The sequence below is a fragment of the Cololabis saira genome, chromosome 17, assembly GCF_033807715.1.
Source record: "Cololabis saira isolate AMF1-May2022 chromosome 17, fColSai1.1, whole genome shotgun sequence".
Classification (NCBI taxonomy): domain Eukaryota; kingdom Metazoa; phylum Chordata; class Actinopteri; order Beloniformes; family Belonidae; genus Cololabis; species Cololabis saira.
The window spans coordinates 4312847-4329954 of record NC_084603.1 but is presented as its reverse complement, the minus strand read 5'-3'; the positions used below and the strand labels follow the sequence as shown (position 1 = coordinate 4329954).

At 39.2% G+C, this 17108-nt stretch overlaps 1 protein-coding gene and 1 long non-coding RNA gene across 3 annotated transcripts; one reads left to right on the top strand and one right to left on the bottom strand.

Annotated features, from left to right (window-relative positions):
- Positions 1-1251: 1251 nt before the first annotated feature.
- Positions 1252-6160, bottom strand: mtg1 (mitochondrial ribosome-associated GTPase 1). The gene is made up of 11 exons (XM_061745523.1): positions 5949-6160; positions 4989-5053; positions 3975-4079; positions 3799-3885; positions 3674-3730; positions 2903-2993; positions 2761-2822; positions 2565-2661; positions 2326-2407; positions 2117-2229; positions 1252-1464 (listed from the first exon to the last, which is right to left on the bottom strand). The coding sequence occupies exons 1-11, from the start codon at positions 6049-6051 to the stop codon at positions 1367-1369; spliced, it is 960 nt and encodes a 319-aa protein (XP_061601507.1). The 5' UTR covers positions 6052-6160; the 3' UTR covers positions 1252-1366.
- Positions 6161-12115: 5955 nt separating this feature from the next.
- LOC133463694 (uncharacterized) lies at positions 12116-14520 on the top strand. 2 transcript variants are annotated; one of them, XR_009784362.1, is made up of 4 exons: positions 12116-12346; positions 12667-12742; positions 13337-13547; positions 13992-14520. It is a non-coding gene; the product is annotated as an uncharacterized LOC133463694 (long non-coding RNA). The 2 variants fall into 2 exon arrangements; XR_009784361.1 differs by having other exon boundaries at positions 12116-12742.
- Positions 14521-17108: the final 2588 nt, after the last annotated feature.

Here is a 17108-nt window from a genome sequence, read left to right as displayed (position 1 = left end):
CTTTTTTCTCGAAATTTCGACTTTTTTCTCGAAGTACACAATGAAAAAAAAAATCTTCCTCCTCTAAAATATTATTTTTATTTTTCTCCTGCCTGGCCCTAATACTCTTCCATACTTCCTGGACTCTGTGGTGTAGATTGTTCAGGCTACACTTTTAGGATACAGTATTTTTCAGTCTTGGACTGAGCCCAGGATGGAGCCCAGGATGGAGCCCGCCCTGGAGGGACCAAGAGGTGCAGCACGGCGGTGGAAGGACACAATCACAGAAAAAAAAAAAGAAAAAAAAAATCACTGTGCTGTATGTTTTTACACGCAAAGTCATTTATACCAGTGGACAAATGTACATACCAGCACTGTATTCATTGTAAGAGTCCGTGCAACTTTATCAAAACAATTTCATCCAAAGTGACAAAAAAAATCTGTATGTCAAACAAAACATATCAGAAATATGACGAGTCTTCCCTAAGACTCAAATCAATGCGTTTCTTGCCAGTTTAAACTGCACTGCCAAAAATCTGTATTTTTATAATTTACACAAAATGAGCTATAAGCCAACTTTGATATTTAGAAACAAAAGAAATAAGAAAAAGAAAAACACCCCAGGGCCTACTAGTTTCTGTAAAATAATGAATATGCAGATCAAGTGTCATTTCATTAAGGTTACAATAGTAAAACGAAGTTGAAACCAGCATTACTTGGTTGAACATGAAATCTACATCTACAAATGTTCTATTCATTGGATCTGTTTTCTTTACAGAGGAAAATAAGAACACCTCACAGTTGATGCTTAAACAGCCCTCATTTCATTCAGCATAACCTAATTTCAGAGGAGCTATTAAGATCTGTGCAGTTGGGCATAGACATCAGAGATAAAACTGAGCAAAGATAAGAAAAGCTAAACTGCATTTTCCACAATCATCGTTCGCCAACTTTATTTATTTTTTCTGTAAAAACTGGAATTTAGCTAATTTCCTTCTCAGACTTCTGTATTATGATGGTTAAGTAAACAAATTGCTGCTCTCCCAGTTACTTTATGTCTGTGGTTTTCCTGGTGAATTACACCTACTGAAGACACTCAGGAGCAAAAGACTGTTCAATAGTTATAAGCGCACTTGACTATACTCTACAACCTGTGTGTACATAATATTGACTTTGTTATTGCTGTCTTTATGCCAATAAATCTCCTGTTGACACAACGTCAGACCTCTGGCTTGTGGGACCTAATTAGTGTAAAAGAACATCGTCGATGAATGAAGTCAAATAGTTTTAATTGTAACAGATTTTAGGTTTGGTATCTTATCAGGGCACATTCAGACTAGATTCTCCTAATGACACTTGAGTGAAGAATTATAAAAAAAAATTCACATCAGTCCAGCGTTACTTGTCCCAGTTCTCCTTTTCTGAAGACCCTTATGAAATCGTAAGCTGCTGCTGTGTAGTTTGGGATGGTGACAGTGATGTTTCCTGAAGCAAAAGAAGTAAAATTATTTTAATAGTAAGACAGTTTTTAAGTGAAATGTGTAATAACAAACGCTGAAGTGGAGTTTATTCTGGAGTAAAACTAGTTTAAATCAAAAACAGTTCCCCAGCCAGCATGTGCAGAATGGATGGTTTTATTATACTTTGTATTTATTTAACAGGGGGATTTGCAATTGTTCTTCTTTACATAAACATATATAAAGACCATAAATGTACACCTATGAAAATAATTTGAATCCAATATTAAGTTTTAGTGGAACCGTTCAGTGGACTTCATCAGAACCAGAACAAGCCTTGCTGCTTCTCCATTTCAAGAGATAAACAGTGAAAAAGACTACTGGGCTAAAATTTAGGCTCTTAGGACTTTGATCTTGTGAATGCATGTTTGCCAGTGGTAAATCATAATTTAAATCCAACTGAACACATCCATCCGTTATGTCTACTCGCTTAGTTTTATCTAGAGTCACACATCTGCTGGAGACCATCCCAGCTCTCTTTGGGGATAAGCCAGGAGCACATCCTGGCCAGATCACTCATACTCACCGTATCGGTCACGAAACACACTAACAGTTAAGTGTTAGCGAACAAGACAATCGTGCATGTAGCAGGTGCAAGGGCTGGATTTGTCTTTTCTTACCAATTCCAGTGAAAGCTTTGACCCGCTGAGTCTTTCTGAGTTTTACAGCAATGTGTTTGAGGACATGCTGGATGTCGTCACTGGGCTCTTGGAGATCATATTTCTCCACATAACTGCACGTAAACACACAATGAATTAAGAGTTATGAGAGGCAAGAAGAATATCTGAGCATAAAGAAACAAAAAATAGTGACTCAAAAGAGATCACACCTAAACTTCCCAAGTCTGTTTAAAGAATAGAGTAAGTAGTCAGCCATAACGTCTTCACCCACTAGATGATCCAGTATAGTTCCTGCAAAAAAACATTAAATACTTAATGAGCAAGCTGGAGAAACTGTGATTGAAATTCTGCTTATTTTAACACAAGGACTTGTCCATATCAGTTCCCCTTAGAGCCAGTAATTTGAACATTTGGAGAAAATATATCATATAAATAGGTTTCTGCTCACCGCATAATGCCAGCTTCATGCCAGTCTCCACACTCTCTATCTTAGGAGGCAATACTCCTGGTGTGTCAAGCAGGTATATCATGGGCCTCTCACACACCTGAGGAATATCACAGGTCCAAATATTCTACAAGTTCACACACGGACCAACACGGTTCACCCACAAACATATCAATGGAAACCAACGTCTTCTACACACCTGGATTTTAGTCAGGACAGCTCTAGTTATGCCTGGCTCTCCCCCCACTCGAGATGCACGACCTGAAAATTATGGAAAATTGCAACATTTCTTACTGAGAAAAAATATCATGAAATAATAAGCAACTCTTGTATTTAAGTACCTTTTTTCATGTTTGTTCTCCTCAGTGAATTAATAAGAGATGACTTCCCCACATTGGGCACTCCTATCACCATCAGGCAGTAGTGTCTATTCTGAAATGTTTACATTAATAAACATATCGGCATGTTCAAATATATCCTTAAACAACTTACTAAACATTTGCTTTGTGAGAAAAGCGTAATAAGCACAAAAAGAAAGACAAATTAAAAAACATAATTGTGGATAACATCTATCCTGCTGAAACTATGTAAGGGATTTATCATGCTCAGTTCCAGCTGTGTTCATATTTTCCTGGAATTCCACTAGACTACATTTTCCTGATTTAAAGTAAAATCCTTATTCAGTTTATCCTGGTTCTCAATACAGAAACCTGATTTTCTGTATTAAGAACAATTTATTTGCTTTAAGACTAAAGAATGAGTCTTCTTTTCTCTTCAAGCACCCCTCCTTAAACCTTTACCTCATCATTTGACACTTTAGCCAAGTTTGGTAACATTGTGACACATTTATAACAGGAAATTAAAGATATGCATAATACATTTCGACTTAATTAAGTATAGATCAGCTAAAGAGAAGAAATTACTATTTGACAAGCATTGCTCAGGGTTATTTGGGGGGTATGACATGTCCTACTTCTGTAATTATCCTTTGTTTTGGTTGATCTGCCCTTAGATGATTTAGAAATACAAAGCACTGAAGGCTGTTAAATATTGTTGAAAATATTTTTTTTCTATTTTTAAAGACATGTTTACATATTCTGGAGTAGACATACCTCTTCTCTGTTATAGCGCGGCTGGTTTTCAATAATTTCCAGCACCTTTGGCACCAACTGCAGGGAAAAGAAAACAGTTACTGTTTTATTCATGCTAACAATTTTGATTTATCTTCAGCCTTTACCTTTTTGATGCTGTCATCTCTCTGTTTTAAACTGTCTGTAAAAAGAACGTCCTTCATCCCGTCCTGTTTGAGCTTTTTCAAGATCCTCTGCAGAATCAAAGCAATAAAAGAAAAATAACCCTGTTTTGTAACATTTAGATCTGGTGACACCTTAAGATAAAAGCAGGACTTTTTACCTGCTTGTTTGACACATCAGCGAGGTCCATCTTGTTGAGAACAAGCAGATGTGGTCTGATAATGAGTGAGTCCTGAAACACAGGATTTCTTCCAGAGAAGGGGATGTGCTTAATGTTAAAGAAAAAGCAGCAATGGCCAGATTCATCCGCTGGGGCTACTTTGAGTTTATCATTATCACAATTTTACCTGACAGCAGATATGTATGTTGGAAACTCTTGGGACCATTATATTACAGCTTTGGTTCATAACATTGCTCATCTTATAATCTATTTGGATCCTTAGCTCTTTCATTGTTGGAGTGTTTTAAAGCAAGACACTGAACTCCACCTGATGCCTGGATGTCTGCATGTCTGTAGTGTGTGTTTATGGCAGAAGTGCTGAATGTGTCGAATAATACATGTTGTGTTTTTATTCAATTATTACCATTGAGAACTACCAGTGTTTTTTTTTTTTTTGTGTGTCGTGCTAATAAATATTTCATCTTAAATTCAACTAAACCACTCTTATCAGCTTCCCAAGACTCATAACTTAGTATCTTGCAAAACAACCGTTTCATCCACGCAGTGTGAACATGTTCATGATTGTTTTTACCAACACAGGAACATCTTGCATGTTGTAGTCTCTTGCAGCTGATCCTTCAGTTATTTTGAAAACTACAATGTCCTGTTTACTCACATTTATGAATATCATCAGTCCAGACTGTAGAATCTTGCAAATATGCTGCCAACTTTTCAAGTTTATGTGGTGACTCACATATTATTTGTAGTTAATAATTGAAGCACATTATTTGTAAAGCCACTTATTTTCAAAATTACTCTACATATTACTTTTAGTTAAAATTCAATTCAATTCAATTGAAGTTACATGAACTCTAAATTTAATCAGAACATGTATTTGGTTACATTGCACCACTGAAAGTTTTAATTACCTAATAACATCAGCTGGATGGATTTACATAACGTCGAGACAGTAATTTAGGATAAAATGACCCGGTTAAACTTTAAGAAGGATATTCTGGCATCGTGGATTTCTATGATGCAGTCCACGCTCTTCTGGCTGGCTCTCATCTGTTTGAGTCCTACAAAGAGAAAACTGTCACTACAACCAACATGTGATATTATGAACCTGAATGTTTACTTTTTACAAGCGACAGAAACTTTAGATAAGCACAACCAGTACTCGAGTTGAGGGGGGATGAGGGGGGATGGCATCCCCCCTGAAATAAAAACGGTCAAAATCATCCCCCCAGTAAAACTGCCATCCCCCTTTCCATCCCTTATGTCATTTCATCAATGCATTTGGTTTTACTGCTATTTCAACATTAAGAGTCATCACTAGAAAAATAACACCAGAAAAATAACTTATTTGACAATTTTCAGCTGTTTCAAGTACATTTTCACTTGAAATAAGTAGGAAAAATGCCAATGGGACAAGATTTATCTTCTTATTACAAGCAATAAAATCTTGTTCCACATGCAGATTTTTTCTACTTATTTCAAGTGAAAATCTACTTGAAACAGGTGAAAATTGTTTTTTTTTTCCAGTGACGAGTCTTGTTTTAAGTGTAATGAGATTTTTTTTACTAAAATTAGACATTTTAACTCGAAATAAGACAAATATTCTTGTTAAGATTTTGAGTTTTTGCAGTGATCCATTTTACTGAGGCATATTGATAAGATCAGAAACAGTTTTTTATTTTTGTGTTTTGATGTACTTGATGTAAGCCCAGTGGATATTTAAAGCTTACAGAAGGCTGCATTTAACTGCTGCTTTGTCATTCCTGCAGTATTTCTGCAGGTGTTTTGGTCAGTGCTATTATTTGTAATATATTATATAATATTTGTAATCAGCACAAATTATCTGTCCCCATATGATAAAATCCACCATCCCCCCTGATATTTTTTTACAACTCGAGTACTGAGCACAACCCACCACACGCTTTAACAAGGGTGTAGGAAGTAAACAGAAGTCACCTTTAGCCATGTGTCCGGGGAACCAGTGAGCCACGTCCCTCCCACCAAAGTCGAAAACAGTCCTGAAGTTGTTAACATTACGGAGAGTCTGGTACAGTTTCATGACTACTGTCAGTCTAAATACAATTTTTGACAGTCATTTGTTTTTTGAACATCTCTTCCAAACCAGCGACATGCAGCTGCACGAGTGTTACAGTATTTACACACCGACTCTCATCTGTTGTCACGCAACTCAGTTCTTCTTCTTCTTCTTTGGGGTTTAACGGCAGCTTGCATCCAGTTAGTTGCATTGCTGCCATCTTCTGGATCTTTCAGGAACTCATATTCTCCTCATCAGACCAGTATTATTTAAAAATTTAAACAAACTCCGCCTCCCTCTTCCACTTGATCCCCCTTCCAAAATACTTCTAACTGTAACTTCTTTCACACCCACTTCTTGCAGCTCTGCCACTAGCTCAGCTCTTTCCCTGTGGTATCTCCTGCAGCAAATAAGCACATGTTGTACTGTCTCAGGTGCTTGACACTCGGAGCATAGTCCATTTTGATGTTTTCCCATGACGTGCAGCGTGCTATTAAGAGCAGTATGCCCAATCCTTAACCTGGAGAAAATGACCTCTTCCTTTCTCCTCCCTCTTCCTCCGGTGTTCACTGAATCTGTCACTTTCCCCATTACTGAAAACAAATGCCTTCCTTTATTTCCTTCCTCCCACTCCTTCTGCCACTCCACGATGATTTGTTTCCACACTATGCTCTTCCCTTCACCCTTAGACAGGCTTAAGTTGGCATCCACCCTCTCCTTTTCCACTGCTCTCTTAGCCAACACGTCTGCTTCTTCATTGCCCCGAATGCCTGAGTGTGCTGGAACCCACATCAGCACCACTTCAACACCCCTCCTTCTCACCATCTGGTTTGCCATCAGTATTTCATATACCAGGTCGTTCCGCCCCTTGGACATCCCCATCCCAACACTCTTCACCGCAGACACGGAGTCACAACAAATCAGCACTCCACAGTTCATCAGCTGTTCTGCCCATCTCACTGCCATTAAAATTGCATACAACTCAACAGTATGTACATTTAAAAAATCAGAAGTTCTCACATAAGAGTCAACATTCTGCCTGAGCACGGTAAAGGCTGCACCCGTAGTACCTGTCTCTTGGTTTTTAGACCCATCTGTGAAAACCAATACATGACTATTGTACCTCTCGGCTACATGACAGTGAAACTCACTGACCAATTCTGCTCCCTTATTCTGTTCTCTCATTTCCAGTAGTCTCAGGTCAGTCATTGGGACCTGAAGCTCCCATACAGGTACCACAGGCCACAACACCACAGGACAGAACTCTTTATCATGAATTAAAACTTCCCGAGCCACCCTCTCCCCCGTCCATCCAAAACTAGACCCCCCCCTCATTCCTCTCTCCCATGTTGCCTGCATAGCCACTCTGACCGGATGATCTTCCCTTTGACCCATCAGGTTCACCCAGTAATTAGCCTGAAGTTGTTTTCTCCGCAGGTACAAAGGCATTTCCCCCATCTCAACTTGCAGGGAGCACACCGGAGATGATTTTATTGCTCCTGTGCATATCCTCAGCGCTTTAGCTTGGATTACATCCAGCCCAGCCAGCACAGACTTGGAGGCAGACCCATACACCAAGCTTCCATACTCCATCCTTGATCTTATCAGGTACACATAGATCTGTCTTAGTGATGCTTTATCTGCTCCCCACTCTAATCCAGCTAAGCACCTCATCATATTCAGCACTTTTTTGCACTTGTCTATGACTTTGCGTGTATGGTCCCTCCATGTGAGCCTCGTGTCAAAAAACACACCCAGAAATTTAAAGCTCTTAACCCTCTCCAAGCTATTACCATACAGCAACAGCTTCACATTCTCATCAATTTTCTTTCTAGTGAAGAACATAGCTTTTGTTTTCTCCACAGAAAATCTGAAGCCCACTTCCTTCCCCACTCCTCCACTTGTGCCACAGCTTCCTGCATTTTCCTCACTATAAATGTCACATTCTTTCCCCTCTTCCATAAACTCCCATCGTCGGCAAATAACGACCTGCCAATCCCCGGCTGGACATTCAGAAAAACGTCATTTATCATTATGTTAAATAGCAGCGGGCTTATCACGCTCCCCTGGGGGGTCCCATTCTCCACCACACATCTTCTAGATATGTCCCGGCCTATTTTAACTTGGATACTTCTATTGTTCAGAAAGTTCATTATCCAGTTAAACATACTTCCTCCCACTCCTAGCATGTGTAGTTTAATTAAGAGACCCTCCACCCATAACATATCATACGCTTTTTCCACATCCAGAAAAACTGCCACCACCGTTTCCTTTCCCATTTGAGCTTTCCTTATTTCATCCTCTAAGCATATTATTGAGTCCGTCGTACTTCTCCCTTTCCTAAAACCACTCTGACAATTAACCATCAGTCCTCTCTCTTCTATAAAATGCATCAACCTTCCATTAACCAACCTTTCCATTAGTTTTCCCATATGCGATGTTAGAGCTATTGGTCTGTAGTTTCCTGGCTTGCTTGCATCCTTCCCCGGTTTCCTAATGGGAATAATAACTGCCTCCTTCCACCCTAAGGGAATTACTCCTTCTTCCCAGACTTTATTATACAGCCTCAAAAGTTTCTCCAATCCTTCGTCACTTAAGTGTCTCAACATAACATAGCAGACACTGTCTTTCCCTGGGGCTGAATTCCTACAATTAGCCAGTGCACTCTTTAGCTCCCTCATTGTAAATGATACATTATATTTATCATTTATCCTTCCTTTCTTCTGGATTGCTTCTGCATGTGCCCTTTTGGTTTCTTCTCTACTTCTTTTCTCCTCTTCTGATAAATTATCGAAACTGTGTATTCTACTCAGCGTGTTCACCATCATTTCTGCCTTCTCCTCATTTGATATGGCCACCTGTTCCCCATCTGACAGGATTGGGTAACTCCATTCTCTTCTATTTCCTTCCATTTTCCTTATCATTCCCCATACTTCAGTTATAGTGGTTGTATTCCCTATGGAGCTGCAGTAGTCCCTCCAGTATGTTCTTTTTGCTTGCCTTATAGTTCTTCTAGCTACTGCTTGCAGCTTCTTGTACTCAACCAATTGTTGAAAGTTATGGGTCCTCTTTAGTATCCTAAAGGCTCTATTTCTGTTTTTGACTGCCTTTTTACATTTGTCATTCCACCATGGAACCGCCTTCCTCTTATTTTTTCCTGAACTTTTAGGTATTGCAACCTCTGCAGCCATGCATATACTCTGTCGTACTTTCACTTCATATTCATCAATATCATTTCCTTCTTGGATTTCCCTGAGATGCTCATCACTCAGTCTCCTAAATATTTCCCAATTTGCTTTCTTAAAAATCCATCCTCCACAACCATTCTCCATTTGCAAAACCACCTCAATACCCATTTTACACATAACAGGATAGTGATCACTCCCTATAGTCCCTCTTCCATATACCTCCCATTCACACCTTGGCGCCAATCTACTGGACACCAATGTAAGATCTAACACCGACTCTTTTCCAGTTCTTACATCTATCCTCGTCTTTCTCCCATCATTCACACACACTAAATTCCTATCATTCAGCATCTCTTCCATTACCTGCCCATTATTATCTGTCTTCTCTCCTCCCCATAATGTGCTGTGTGCATTAAAATCCCCGCACCATATAACATTGTCTGCATCTTGGCCTTCTACTTTCTCCAGGTCATCTAATCTCAGCTCTTTACACGGATTATAATAATTTATTACCACCACCTTCTTTCTGTCTGCCCATATTTCCACTACTATATACTCTTGTCCCTCCCCTGTACCCACCACTCTATATGGCACTCCCCTCTTTACAAAAGTAGCACACCCCCCTCCATTCCCCTGATCTCTATCTCGTCTAACACAAATGTAGTTTAACAAAACAAAATCCAAATGAGGTTTTAGCCATGTTTCCTGGATACAAATTACATCAGGTTTCACCCTTCTGCTATCAATAAACTGTTTAAACTCTTGGCCATTCACTAACAGGCTTCTTGCATTCCACTGCAGTAACAGCATGATCAGGAGGAACATCCTGCACTACATCCTTCCTGGCTGGGTAGTGCCCCTGCACTTAACCCATCCCGTATCATCTCCCACTTTAATCCCACCATATCCAAGTGCTGGATTGCTGCTTTTGCAATAATTTGGATCCTTTCCGTCTTAGACTTAACCTCTGTTGTAGCATTGATTACCCCTGCAATAAAGATTACGAGATCCCTCTTCTTTCTCCATGCCTTCTCCTCCTTCTCTCTGAATGTTTTTTGTCTCTGATTCCACACATTTCCAGACACTACTTCCCCACGGCCATTTCCTCCTTTATCCATCACTGTTACTTCCATCCTTTTAACTGCTTCTGCATGTGAGACTTTCTCCTTCACTTTAATATTCTGCACCTCAGCCTCCTTCCTCATTACTTCACAGCCCCAATACGCTGCACTATGGGCTCCCCCACAATTACAGCATCTTGGCCTTACTCCCTCTCCACACTCCCCATAATCATGGTTTCCTCCACATTTTGCACACCGTTTGTCCCCTCTACAGAACTTTGCCACATGGCCAAATTTCTGGCATTTGAAACATCTCATAGGTTTTGGCACAAACTCTCTTACCCTATATCTCATGAATCCAAAATACAGCTCACTAGGCGGGTCCTTAACACTAAATTGTACCAAAACAGACTCAGATTCATTTTTCTCCACTCCCTTAGTCAACCGCTTTGCACTCTGAACTTCATCACACTTCTCCTTTAAGTTTTTCACCAGCTCCTTCATATCAACAGACAAGGGAATCCCATAGATGACTCCCCTACTTCCCTGCTCCCCCACTCTCACCACCTTCGTCACCACCACTTTTCCCATACTTTGCAGCTTTTGAGCCCTTGCAACCTGTTCTTCCGACACACATCCTATTAATAAATTACCATCACTAAAGACTCTAGCAAACTTCACATCCCCTACCTGATTTTTAATAATCTTCGTTAGTTTTATTGGATCTATATTCTTCACCCCCTCCCCATCAAACCTCACCACAACTTTCCATTTTTCCTCCATCGCCTGCTCTGCCTCTACTCCTCTAAGCCTCTTAGTTCCCCTGTTCACTGTCCTTACCTCCCAACTACCACTCCCTTCCTCCTCTTCCTCAAACTCCTCCATACTCCAACTACTTTCCCCCTGAGCCCCCGCCATAGCCAGCAAAGAGAGTATACGAAAGCGAACCGTATACCGGACCTATACAGGCCGTCGGCCGGTCGCTCCCACCTACCCCCTCGGCTAGCCCGCGGTTGCAAAGCTAAATTAAATATCGTGTTCTAATAATTCCGAAAACTCTGGTACTCAAGTGTATCAAGTCCGACCAACGTGTCTGCAACCTAGCAGCCGCCTCTCCTATCCGGACCACGTGGTTCGGTTCGACTTCCGGAACCCCTCACCACGCAACTCAGTTCCGCCACAGGAATTCAGTTGAACAGACTTCTTCCTCTCGTCCCTTCATCTGCAGGTTAGTTTGTTTATGGGAACACCACTGCCCTCTGGTGGACGAATCGTCACACACCTTCCGTGTCATTTATTGTGTGAAAAGGGAACACAGATAGAAGTAAAATGAAATCCATAAGTAAGTAAGTTTTTTTATATTTGCTGAAACCTTTCCAACATTTTTTCCTAATTAAAAGTCAATCTTAAGAGGCCCTTAATAGGTTGGGAGCAGTTTAGCACAGAACTGCATTCATTTGCATATTCAAGATAAATAGCCTACCAAATGCTGGATATATGAATGTATGTCACGGTTTGGTTATTTAGTTCTTGTTTTATTTTGAAACCTGTGTCTTTGTGTTTCAATTCTGTTTTGACTCCCCTGGTTCCCATCTGCCCTGATTGTCTGCACCTGTGTCTCGTCAACCCTTTTATGGTCTATGCTCTTCTGGTCTTGTCTTTCCCTTGCTCCCTGCTGGTCTGTACGGAGCCCCCGAGTGGCCACTGGAGGAAAAAAAAAATAAAGAACGCTAACTCGTGCCCTCGATATCCTAACTCGTTCCCTCGATATCCTAAATCGAGGGAACGAAATAATTATTTCGAGGGAACGAATTAAGTATTTCGTTCCCTCGAAATAATTATTTCGTTCCCTCGATTTAGGATATCGAGCGAACGAATTAAGTATTTCGTTCCCTCGAAATAATCATATTAGAAATCGAAATACAATTTCGTGATTAAAGTCTAAATCTCTGGCCCATCAAAGCCAGTGAGGAGAGACGGACATGCAGCTGTTTTATATTAGATCCATGCAGCAGCAGCAGCAGCAGCAGCAGCAGCACCGGGACCAGCTACAACATCTTGGAGTGGAAGGTACGTTTCTGAAGTTATGCAACTATATTCCTATGTGTGATAAGTGTTTTAAATAAATATCTTAAAGCCCATTCTTGTATTCTGAACCTTGTTACCAACCTAACATAAAGCATATGAGGCTAACGTTGGCTAAAACGGTGAAATGCTATTTTTAATGTTACTGTTTACAACTATTTCCAGGGTTAGTGGGGATGTAAAGCCTCTCAAAACCAACATGAAATAACGTGCAAATCTTCCCTCAGAGCAGTGTTGTTTTGTTGTAACAATTTTGTTGCTAAATGATCAAAACGAGACATAAAGCACCCGTTTCATTCATTTAGGGGCCGTCTATGTGCTGGAGTTAACAGTGGCTGCAACGCTCTGACATCCACGTTGACATTATACAGCAATCTTACAGTAAGTATCAAGAAGTTCTTGTATTTCAGGCTTGTGAAGCTAAAGTTAATATTATTTACTTTATTAAGTCTTATTCTAGCCTACGTTTGACAAGAAACACGTTCTTATATCACATCTCTAGCTTTTACTGTTTGCAGTCAGAGTTTAATACTGTGCTTAATGTGTTTACAATATGTACATGTATGCTTTTGAGGAACTATTTTAAATAAGGCATACTGTTGCTGAAAAGGAATGACACTTAAAACTGTTTACAACTTCTCCCAGCTCTCTTCTAACATAATCTGTTTATCAATACAAACTACTCAATTTTTTCATTATACTGTACTATACTATACTATACTGATGATTATCAATTTAAAAACTAATTTTGATAATCATTTTATGAAAGCACCAATTATCATCCCGACAATATTGTTAAAATAAAGGTGTTTGGTCAAGAGATATTTTGCTCATATACTGTATAATTGACTAAATCAATTATGTAACCTCATGTGACTCTTTTAAAGGACTACAATCCACCAGAACATCGGTTCCTTGGACTGGGCAAAAATGTCAATCACCGTGATAAATTTCCATGCTTGTGTTTTTGCGCAGCAACCACACAGATTCTTTTGCCGGAGTCCGAAGTTTCATCTATGGACGCAGCACCACAAACCAGCGGATTGAATCGTGGTGGGGGATCCTGAGGAAACAAAGTGCACAGTTTTGGATCAACGTTTTCCAAACCCTCCAAGATGACGGCTACTTCTCTGGTGATTTCTTGGATAGGAGCCTGATCCAATTCTGCTTCCTAAACCTTGTTCAGGTAGGCCTGCAAAATCATTATGTCGGTACCCCTGTCATTCTCTCCTTCATTCACCTGTACCGATTTAGAGAAAGTTTAATAGGAAAAAATGGGATAACATGATTTTTCTCTTTGCTTTACTTTACTTGTAGAGTTTGATTTTCGCAGTGTGGTGTAAGAACAACACACACACACACACACACACACACACACACACACACACACACACACAGTGTTTTAAGTGCACTGGTGTAGGCTACTGCTCACGGTGAGGGTTGTTAAGACTATCCAACAATTAGCAAACTAAATAGCCTATAAATGAACTGACATATTGGCATTCCTACAACAACAAAAACATGTATTTCATTTATACTTGTATGTATAGCCTATTTCTATGTACAGTAGCCTATTGTATGTATGATGAATTAAACTTCAGCTTGTGTCTAATATTTTGTTTTTATGCAGGATGAACTTGACGAAGTCGTGAGAACCTGGAATTCACACAAGATAAGAGCAAAGGCAGCTGATGGTGTGATTGGAGGTCGGCGGATTTTGATGTACACACTTCCAGGCATGTTCGGCGCAGAGGACAATCTCAAGCCCATACACATGAATGAATTGGCCCTTTGTAGGGAGGAGTGCACCCCCAAAAGCCAATATACATGTGATGAAACTGTATTTGATCTCTGCTGTCTTCTGATGCAGGAAAGGGGATGGGATCCTCCTACAGATGCATTTTCCGCTGCTGAACTGTACACCTTATTAAGAACTGAAATACTGCAAAGTGTCTGAGGGTGGACAATTCTCTCTGCACAAAGACGAATCATTTGTACTGTACAATACAGGACTGTCTCAGAAAATTAGAATATTGTGATAAAGTCCTTTTATTTTCTGTAATGCAAAAATGTCATACATTCTGGATTCATTACAAATCAACGGAAATATTGCAAGCCATTTATTATTTTAATATTGCTGATCATGGCTTACAGCTTAAGAAAACTCAAATATCCCATCTCAAAAAATGTGAATATTCTGGGAATCTTAATCAAACTGTAAGCCATAATCAGCAATATTAAAATAATAAAAGGCTTGCAATATTTCAGTTGATTTGTAATGAATCCAGAATGTATGACTTTTTTTTTTTTTTTTTTTTTTTTTAAATTGCATTACAGAAAATAAAGAACTTTATCACAATATTCTAATTTTCTGAGACACTCCTATTAGCCTCCTTGCGGCATGTGAGATGGACCCATGCATTTGGTTTGAATGGCATGTCGCGTGTACCAGTAACCAGTTTTTGTGCTGGAGGAGAGCAGTGAATACAACAGCTGTAAATAAGAATAGTTTATGTTTATAGGATTTCACTTCTGAGATCTTATTCCTATACCACAGTACCCTCAATCTGACTCTGTATTGCCCTCTTTGAACATTTCTGACCGCATTAAATCCTTGGTTGAGACAAAGTCCGACTTATTACCAACCTGAATTTGTGTAAGGTGTCCCGGAATTACCTTTGTTGCAGTGACAAATGTTATGTAATAGTATCAATCTGATAACTGATAACAATTGAATAAACATGCTGTATAAAAAAATCCCAACAGCGCTTGCACTTTCTCCGGATGCTTAACCGGTTCGGAGTGTAAGAAATTAATGATCATGTTCTACCACTCTTTGATTGAAGTTGTCCTGACGTTCGCCATTATCTCCTGGTTTGGTAACATTATCTCCTGGTTTGGTAGCCTCTCACTAGGAGAAAAAGAGGCTGGAACATATTGTTAAAGTTGCCAGCAAAATTATTGGTGTTGCCCTCCCTGACTTGACCACTGTCTTTGGCAGGAGGGAAACATCCAAGGCTCAGGACATCCTACAGTGTCCTGACCATCCTCTCCATGCCCAGTTTGAACTTTTACCCTCTGGCAGGAGATTCAGATTGCCCAGTACCAGATCTAACAGACTGAAAAATTATTTTATAACTCACGCCATCACCAAACTTAATTTAAAACTCAAAAAATGAACAGCTGTGAACTCCACTCCCCACACTACATCCTCAGTCCCCCCCTTTGACTCAATGAATAGTTCAGAAAGACCATACAAGATATTAGTGTAACTTGTCTTTTATTAACAAATTATGAAAAACGGAACCCATATAGCCCTCACATAACAATTAAATATTTTTTTGGCTACATTAGTAAACTTGTAGTAAACTTCCCACCACCTTTTGTGCCTCATTTGGCTCAAACAAACATAGTTGACCTGCAACACATGACTGCGGTGGTTTGATACATTAAAAAGAGACATTTGTGTAAAATCACAAAAAAGAACATTTTCAAATTGAAAAATTAAAGCATTTAAAACCACTTGCAGATCCCTTCTGTAGTTAAAAAAAAAGTATGGCATGACTGCACTTGAGAACTGCAACTACAAAAGGCATTTTTAAAGGTACAAAACTAGCATTTTTGTAGTAATTGCAAATTGCACAACTGTGAACATATGAAGAAACATATAATGTGGAACATGTATTTCCATGGGAATACATTTATAGGGCTCTTGGTTACTGTACAAATACAGGAGACCTGAAGATAAACTGCACCTATCAAAACTTTCAAAATAAGTAAGTTGTAAACAGTAGTAAGTAGTTTTTTTTGTCAAATAAGTAAGACTTTGGACCAAACGAACGAAATGAGGGTCTGTTACAACACGACTAAACATGCTGTTATATCAATGATACAGGACGGTCTCAGAAAATTAGAATATTGTGATTTTCTGTAATGCAATTACAAAAGCAAAAATGTCATACATTCTGGATTCATTACAAATCAACTGAAATATTGTAAGCCTTTTATTATTTTAATATTGCTGATCAGGTTTACAGCTTAAGAAAACTAAAATATCCTATCTCAAAAAATTAGAATATTCTGGGAATCTTAAACTGTAAACCATAATAAGCAATATTAAAATAATAAAAGGCTTGCAATATTTCAGTTGATTTGTAATGAATCCAGAATGTATGACATTTTTTTTTATTTATTTATTTTTTAAATTGCATTACAGAAAATAAAGAACTTTATCACAATATTCTAATTTTCTGAGACAGTCCTGTATATTTCTGAAGTTTTTTGTGCATCAAGCAAGCCTTTTGCATCATTTTAGAAATGATGGCTTGGAAGCAGTATGGCCACAATCACGGTTGAGGGGCTGCATATTTTGTTACACAATGTCCATCACCCAGACGTTGCTGTCAAGAATTTCATCGAATTCAGCACGAAAGTCTGGGATATTTTCGTAGCAGTCAGGTAGCTCTAGGAACATGTTCGTCCAATTGGACGTCTTGTGAAATCAGACATCACTGTGAACTCAACAGTTATACTGTGACAGAATCAAATCGGATCCTGTGCAGAATCTTAGAAATTTACCAAGTTTTGCTTCATCCAGTTCCCTAATATACCGTCTGAGATGATGTTCGACCTCTTTTTGCTTTGCCGTCATATCTGCTGGGAACTTCAACAGCCTTGACACCTTCTTAGTTGTTGGTTTGAGGTCGGTGTACATCTTGGTCAGCTTTTCATAATTCAGACTCATCTG

What these genes read in the sequence shown, in the direction of transcription:
- mtg1 (XM_061745523.1), bottom strand. Translation starts at nt 6,051, where the DNA reads ATGAAACTGTACCAGACTCTCCGTAATGTTAACAACTTCAGGACTGTT. An exon ending in CCCCGGACACATGGCTAAAG is followed by an intron (nt 5,054 to 5,948) that starts GTGACTTCTGTT and finishes TTCTCTTTGTAG; the next exon opens with GACTCAAACAGATGAGAGCC. An exon ending in CATGAAGCTGGCATTATGCG is followed by an intron (nt 2,408 to 2,564) that starts GTGAGCAGAAAC and finishes GTTTTTTTGCAG; the next exon opens with GAACTATACTGGATCATCTA.